At 38.2% G+C, this 8724-nt stretch overlaps 1 protein-coding gene across 1 annotated transcript; it reads left to right on the top strand.

Annotated features, from left to right (window-relative positions):
* The first annotated feature begins 5137 nt into the window (after positions 1 to 5137).
* Positions 5138 to 5793, top strand: LOC117973264 (serum amyloid P-component-like). The gene has a single exon (XM_058995628.1). It carries the CDS (start codon positions 5138 to 5140, stop codon positions 5771 to 5773), a length of 636 nt encoding a protein of 211 aa, XP_058851611.1. The 3' UTR covers positions 5774 to 5793.
* Positions 5794 to 8724: the final 2931 nt, after the last annotated feature.

Genomic DNA, 8724 nt, shown 5'->3' with positions numbered 1-8724 from the left:
ATGTTTAAGGTCACTTTGAAATGCTGCAATTTAGTAAGTGATTTTAATTGAATTGTTTTAGACAGACTTTTTAACATGATGCAGGCATACACTATATACATAAACACACAAGCACGCACACACACACACACACACACACGCACGCACGCACACACCACAACTTCTTAACAAACAAAATAGGACTTGAAGCCATTCAGTGAAATATTGCATTTCAGTATTGACACTATATGCTGGTATTTATACAATCATCCATGCTAATGGACTTTTTTCTCTTTTTTTGTTACTTTGTGATAAACAAATGGGGAAACACATGCACTTCCTCTATGATAAAGGTAAAAGCAAAGAGTTTTTTCATCACAGGTTTAATAGACTCTACACAGATATAATGGTATATATTGTCTGCACTACAGTCCTCCCAATATTATTATTAAAACGGGTTGATTGTATAAAATAAAAGATGAACAGCTTCCATTTCAGAGGGTCGATGCGTTTCTTCTCCCACTCAAGGAAAAAAGGTTGAAAGTCTCCTAAGGGCTACAAAACACAACCTGTGCATGTGAGCAGCTGTCTAACATTCCCGATACAGAGTATTTCTATTTTTTTAAATCTTGTCTGTTCTGAGAAGCTAAGCAGAGTTCAGCCTGTTTAGTGCTTAGATACAAGGCCTTCATATCAGATCCTCCCAGATGTTGATGGTAACTCAATATCATCTTCAGTTGCACACCGTTCTTGATGTTGTCAGATGTTGATCCTGAAGGTTAAGTACAACCTTCAGGACACATTCAGCCCTTATATTGGCCTTTGGGTATTCAAGAGTCTCAAGTTTCCCCAGAGAAAGTCATCTAAACACGTGCAAGATACTGTACGTGACCTTTGTGAATCTTCTATTGGTCCTTTGCAACCTGTTCAGCCTAAACCTATTCAATCTGCAAGGGATCCTGGGCTAACACAAGCGTGTTCAATCTCCTGCTTGACTACAATATAATATGTTTACTTTCCTGTTCAATTTCATCCTTGCATGAAATCACCAAGCAATGGGAATTTAGTTATGTCATGTTGTGCAGTTAGGCTCAATAATAGGTAGTGTCATCCACATTTATTCCAATAAATCCTATTTTTTTATACATGATTTAAAAAAAAAAAGTCACGGATGATGAATGCCAACTAAGTGTTACGAGTTACAGTTGTGTCCTGGACAAATAACAGTGCTGTTTCTGACAAGCATCAGCACCCAAATGTATATTCAGAACCAAAGTGACACTTTTCCATCCTTTTCTGCGTCCTATCAGACTTGTCTTTCCATTCCGCACCTTGAACATTCCCACAATCTCACACCTGTGTTGACAGAGAACACCATAGACTGGGTATTTTGAGAGACTGGTTTTGTAATAACTGTATTAGTCACTGTATGGTAAAACATGGAGAAGTGTGTCTGTCATAGCCAATCTCTATAACTCAATTGAATAAAGTGGCTTAACCTGGGATTAAAATGAAGGTGTAGGAAAGCGATAGACGAAGCAGGTGAAAGTCTTGTACTGCAGTACAGGAGGTTAGTAGGATGAATTTGACAGAGGTGGAAACTATAATGCTTTATTTTGGTGAAGGTAGGGTATTTTGATAGGTAAGCTAAAATGATAATTTATTCACAATGGTAATAAATCTTGCTCTCTCATTGGCTGGGAGGGTATACATAAATGGAGAAGTGCTGTATGTACAGCAAATTGACATACCAAATGTTGCGACTGGTCGCAAAAAGTGAGAGGGAAGCGGTGCATACTGCTGGCCCCAAGAGCTGATCCTGACCAATCACTGTACTGTACTTGTGTCCGTAACAGTTTTAATGATTTCACTAAGGTGTAAAATAACTCCAGAACAATGCTCTGTATTGCCGGGTTTAAGTGTCTCTTATCTGTAGCTTTAAAGTGCAGAGATAATATATTCCACAAGCGCCCACTATAGCAATCCCAAACCTTATGAAGTCATTGAGAACATGTCAGTTAAAGATGTGCGCTCTGCAACAATAACATTTATTATCCAATTAAATGTAATTCAGTCTTCATGGTGGCTGTAGTGGAAACAAAGTAAATAAACCATTTTATAATAATGGAAACAATGAAACCATATACGATGGAAATGTTGGCTTAGTGGCTCTGTGAAAAAAAAGAAAAAGACAGAAAGTGTGAGTTTTGCTGGGGCTGATGAATTCAGCATGATTCTTGTGAAACGCGAGGCTGTTTTAGTTTGTTGTAAGAACATGTTTTTTTTGTGCGTTTGGAGAGGAGCAAGTTAATTATAACATTTAACCACGAGCATAGATCCCAGCTCCGGCTCAAATATTTATTTTTGAATAATGGTATTTTTTTTTTGGCTAAAACAGAAGAATTATGATACTGAATATGTACCGCACAGACGATGGTGCACAAGATGAAAGACTTCAGTAGGAAAGCATGTGTCCACGCTTAGAGTATTTCATTTTACTGATACTGACACTTCTTTTATGTATTTTGAATTGCCAAATTAATAATAGGCTTTTACATAAAAATTGGTGTTTTTATTGACGCTGTTCGAAACATGGCAACCAGCGTGACAATTAGAATTGTTATGAGCTCGTCGGGCTTTAACAAGAGTAATTGTTGTGCAGACATTGGAGTGTCAAGTTCCACGCCTAAAAGTACGAAAATAAGGGCCGTTTAGAAACACTGTTCCAATCTGAAGGTGTCAGGATGTGACCCACCCTGTCAGGAAAGAAGATTAAACCAAGATTGAAACTGAATCTGGTCTGAAGTTTAATTGGTCTGTCTAGGCCTGGTATACAGGACCAACCAGAGCAAGCCCTCTTGGACTGTATTTTAGACTAACTATTTATAATCCAAACTAAAATACAAACCACAAACAAAGGACTGCAATGTGGTGTTTTGTCTGGTTCCCTGCCATATCATATCATATATTAACTTTTCCCCTTGTGTTGTTCTAACCTACTTTTCTCGTTTCTCTAGACCGATTAACAGTAATCCTCAGGCATGTTAAATGAAGTCTGGCTGTTGGACAGCAATCTGTCAGTGGCTGAGTGACTGATGAAAGGTAAACACAGGTAAACACAGGACGCAGTGGTGTATTATTTCTGTGATTCCACTGGTGAGGCCAGTTTGCAACTGGACAGTCATATTTACAAAGGAGGACAACTCCTTTAGCACCATGCTGAGGCACAGGCTCTCGCACTGAAGGAATAGCGCCTCCTACTGAGCCAACACAAACACGGCCCACAGCAACGCCTGTCCCTCGAGGCCCAAGTATTGACAAGGCCCAAACTTTGAGAGACTGAGAGCAGACAAGATCACACTCCAAAGCAGTACATCCTGGAGACTAGGGATAACAGTGTTGATATCCCAAATAAATAAATCATCTCAAGATTTAATTCATTTGAACTCATGGATAATGTGCTCTTTTATATCTTATTTATTAGTAGTAGTAGTAGTAGTAGTAGTATAAGTTACCATTATAATTTATTTTGGGGCCTTTCATAAACTACATATGATATTAATTGGAAGCACATTGTATACAGTAGCTTAGCTTTATTTTTGATTAATGATAAGTTTAAGAAAACTTGCAGGAACATGCATCTGTTGTCGCCTGGAGTTTAAACAATATAACCCCTCAGAGAAGAGTTCAGCCATGTTTGCAGAAACACTAACTCAGGAGCTCAGTTAAGTTTCTGGCAGTCCACAGGTGCTAACAGGGAGTCCTTTGGAAATGAAGCACGATATAATACATAGCAGAAAGCAAATGTAAAATAGTTTCAACGCTGTCTTGGTATTTCACCATTTTGGAGGGGGGTAAAATTGAAGAACAAATATCCCACGCAGTTAGTCTGTTTTATAGTTAGTGAAAAACAAATGGACAAATATATTCAGTGATTTAGTAGGCACGCTGTCTGAGTGGGGTAAGGCAGGTAACAAATATTGCAGATCTCATTTATCTTATGGGTCAATCCATCACCCATGGGGGGATTAATATAGCGTTAAAGAGCAACAGCATGAAGTTTGTTTGGGGATAAGAGAGCATTTTATTCTCCATGCCCTTTGTTGAATGGTGCAATAGTTGTGTTATGTGGATTACACTACCATCCACTGAGACCACCAGTCTAGCTTTGAATCAATCGTAAAGTTTGTTGTTGTTTTTTTAGTAGGCAAGCTAATTGTAATTACTTTTCTGTTAAGTCACAGAATCGGTGTTCAGACATTGTTATTCGTTTACTGATTGTAATTTTTCTTCAGTACTACTATATCGTTAATATATTAAGAATACTTAATATATATTATATGCTTAATAGACTTGACTTAGAAACTGTAGTAACACCATTAATAAAGGCTAATTAAAATAAGATCTTTTTGTGTATGTATCTTGCATGTTCCCTAATGAGCAGCACAATGTGTTTGTTTTCTTTTCGATACTTAATCTGTAATCTTTAAACCTTTTGAATAAAATTGCCTAATCGAAGTGTTGACACAAAACAGTACAGTCCAAAAATTGATTTTGCAAGTTGTTGAAGTGGGCAATAAAAATGCACCAAAAATCAATAGAAAATGTTAATGTTCCTGAAGCAGAAGCAGGCTCTGAACCCTGGGATTCACTAACATGCAGAAGCTGTTTTTTCTGTTGCTTCTGCTGCCGGGCTGCTCTGGAGCTTCACAAGATGAGAACCAGATACCAGCTGTGCTACTAAACTACCTAATAAAACTAAAGCATGGCAGCAAGACAGACGTCAGAACAGGGTGTATCATTGCGAAGACCAGTTTATCAATGAGACCAATCAGTCAGTGCCTTTGAGTCTGGAGATAATCAGCAAGTATCCCTCTGCTTTATATTAGGACCAGTTCACTCAGTTTCTTTGGTCAAAATATGGATTGCACTGTATATACATAGATAGTTTGATAGATTTCCTTGAAAGAGATGGATGTTTTTGCTGTGTTAATCGAGGTAATAGTGATAACAGATTGAGGTTATTTTGTGCCACTGCTTCTGCAATTACATCACTTTTTAGGTTCCAATTCAGTTACCAGTTTTGCTGTCTTGAAACTAGTGTTTGCATATAATAGTTGATCTAATGAACAGCATCAACTCTTGAAATCCTTTGTTTATGCCCCAAATAGATCTATCAGGGAAAGCCTTCTACTTTCATGAGACGTCCAGCAGCAACTACGTGAAGCTCATACCGGACAAGGAGGAGGCTGTGAGTGCAGCGACCATCTGCCACAGGTACCACTCCACCCTGACAACAGATCAGTGTCTCTTATCCTTTGCCACCCCTTCCAAAGACAACACATTTCTCCTCTTCAAATTCGGGTATGGCAAACACACCATGGCCATGAACAACGATCAGCCGGAGTTGCTCATGTCGGATGAGAGAACTCCATCAGGATGGACTCATGTGTGCGGGACCTGGGAGACGAGCAGTGGGAAGCTGTGGATCAACGGGAAAGGCAGAGAGATGAAGGCGGTAAAGAAAGGAATGTTAGTTGAAGGGAAGCCTATCATAATCCTCGGTCAAGATCAAGACACTTACAGAGGGGGATTCCAATCGTCCCAGGCCTTTGTTGGCCAAATCACAGAGGTACACATGTGGGATTACGTGCTGTCAGAGTGTGAAATAAGCGCCATGAGCGTTGGTTTGGCTGTTAACCCTGGGAATGTTTTAAACTGGAAGTCAATGCAGTACACTCGCAGTGGTCATGTGTTAGTGAAGAGCATTGATGATACCTGCTATGTGAAATAAAATAAAGAAAATACTAGGTACAATACTGTTTGTTGTACCTACCATGTAAAATAACATTTACTAAAATGAAATAACGTGTTATCTGTTGATAAACCCCAAGTTCAAATACAGTAATGTGATTCACTTATGAACTGAAAAAAGAAATGTTTTCTTTAAACAACATTGCAACAGGGAGTACAAGTCAGGGATAACACATTTAAAAAAAAGAGACCATTTGAATGAAATTCTGACATATTATTGGCATTTATATATGTTTTGTTGTTCAACCCTTGTCGGTGTACAAGGACATTAACGAGAAAGTTTAACTGCACAGTGATAAAAATGTTACATTATTGAAAAAAGGTATTTTAAAAAGACCTTGTGGTTTTGTTCTGTGTATTCTTAATAATCCTGTTGGAATGACTCACCCTTTTAGCCAGACAGTGAGCACTGAACCCATTAACTCATCTGAGTCATGTTTATGTCAATAGTCATGCCAGCAGATCATCATTTATATCCTGTGTTCTCCCACTCTGATTTTGAGGTCTGTGCACATGCTTGAAAAGTAGGAGTGTTAAACAGTGAAGACGGTAATCACTGCTGTAAGTGGAACATGCAGGTGTGGGGAAACGCTGCTCTTTCTTTATTGCAAGGTTTTATTACATATGAAACTGGTATTATTATGGTATTCCAATATAACTTGCTGTATATTGTCTGTGACTTGCTACACACTTCAATAAACTTCAGTTAAATCCCCTTTAAAAAAAAATTCAGAGACTGGAAAGGAATTCACTCAGAAGAAATGTACTCAAGGGATTATTGCTGATATATCCATTTCCAATCTCTTATCTCCTTTGTTTAAATGTTGACATGTGTGTCATGTGTGTGGATAGGTGGTTTTCATTTGTACTGTGTACACCCACCCAAAGATAACAAGGTCAAGGTGAGAAATTACTGTGGGAGGGTTGGAGATATGACACCAGTTTGATCCTTTTTTTTTATCAGTCTCACCTTTTTATGAAAAAAAGAAAACATCAACAGTGAGTAACTATAACCACTGTTTTCAAAACACTGTGCTGTAACCACAAAATAAAAGCACAATCCAGTCTCTAACTCCATCCTAACAGAACAGAAAACACAAGTCAGTAGATCAGTTTTATCGTGTGCTGGTGCATGCTGGGAAGGCTTTCCAGCCAGTTCTACCTGCATAGGCCCCAAATCCTAATTGTACCACAGTGTTCATATTACATAATTTTTCATGTATATGTCTTAATTTGGTACATTTAACAATATTCCATTTTGGTACTTTTACATACATTTACTTGCAATTAGGCAAAACAAAAAACAATATGTATTTTAGCAAAACACACAAAATATATGTAGTTTTTTATTATTATTATTATTATTTCTAATGGGATTGCTTTCATTTTGGAGAAAATTATGGGAAAAAACGCAATTGTGAAAGGGGAAGTAAGCAGAGATAATAATTATTTGCAAGGGCACATGAGCTTTCTTGCGCCTACGTTGTCAGGCTGTAAAGAGAAATGAAATGAACTTCCTGTAGATGGAAGATAATAAACAAAGGCGCTACGGAACGTTTGCTCTGCTTGTTTGTTCTGTGTATTTGTTAAGTTTTTACATGTCGGCCAGTGGAGCAGCAATGCTGTGTGGAAATCACTGGCTCCTGTCTGCTCGCTACCAAAGATACCACCTCTAAATAGAGAACCTTGCATTCACCTAAGAGGGACCCTGAGCAGTGGAATATACCCAAACTTAAAGTTTACCAAACAAGAATTATATTCTAAAATGTATCGAATATTATTTACTGTACTGTATTGGCAGATCCAAATGTCTCAGAAGGCTTCGTTGTTTGTTATATACAGCATGAGATTTACCGTCCTATTTGCAAACGGCTGCCCACCAATAATATAGATAGCATTATTAGAAGAATAATTTGTTTTTTAAACAATGTGCTCCATACTGAGGAATAGTATTAATGTACAATAACCACACAGTAATAACGGCACTTCTGCATTGAACTGAAAGCTAACACATTGTCTCTTATTGTACAAGAGATGGCATCTCATGCAGTTTGCACGAGTGAAGCTGAGCGTTTCTGGCTGCTCAAAACTGAATTTCTTTGCCTTTAACATCTCAACAACCCCCCTGAATCTCCTGGAATACAACATATCGAATGGTTGTTTTTAATTATCATGCATAACAAAGTATGACTGTATTTTACAAACATGTCTTTGTGTTTCTGCCTTTGCCTATAGGCACAGTGTGCTTTGTATTCATTGTGGTTTTTACTAAATCTTTTGCATGTTCTCTAGGGGGAGGCACTTCTTTCCGTGAATGCAGCTGATTCTTGGTTCCCATGGGTGGAGGGGGGGGGGGGGGGGGGGGGGGGGTCTTTGAGGTGAACAGCAATCCTGTTTGTCAAGGATGACCTGGGGAAGGAGGAGGGCTATGGCTGTTTTAGATGTTTGTCATGGAATGTAGCTGAAAACCCTAAAGAGCCTCAGAGTAAAGCACTGGGGGTCAGTCAAAGCCACAGAGACACATGGTCTTCCCTTTGCCATGTTAGATTATTTTCCTTAGTCAGTAAAGATCCCCTTGTTACAAAGGTATTCGTATAGCATGGGGTTCCAGTTCTTATAATTTGGGTTCCACTTTGTCTGCAAACACAATAAAAAATAATAAATAAAGAAATAAAGGCAGTTTGTTTGTTATGAAATGCATTTGATAAGGATGTGTACAGCAGTGGTTCAGTTTTTGTTTTGTTTTTTAGGCAAAACATTTGAGAAATTGCTCCAAAACTGTATTTATCCTCACCAGAATAACAGAATAACATTCAGCTCATCTAAAGTACACCTTCTGGCATTTTGTCAAACCTCATACTGTCTGTTTGAGAAACAAAAATTATATAATCAACCAGGTGTAGCTACAGTGTTTGGCTCTTATATTACAAT

Source organism: Acipenser ruthenus, chromosome 21, assembly GCF_902713425.1.
Source record: "Acipenser ruthenus chromosome 21, fAciRut3.2 maternal haplotype, whole genome shotgun sequence".
In the NCBI taxonomy this organism is placed as follows: domain Eukaryota; kingdom Metazoa; phylum Chordata; class Actinopteri; order Acipenseriformes; family Acipenseridae; genus Acipenser; species Acipenser ruthenus.
This window is presented reverse-complemented; position numbering and strand designations above follow the sequence as displayed.

Excerpts from the sequence above, each read along its gene's own strand:
- LOC117973264 (XM_058995628.1), top strand. The coding sequence starts at position 5,138 with ATGCCCCAAATAGATCTATCAGGGAAAGCCTTCTACTTTCATGAGACG.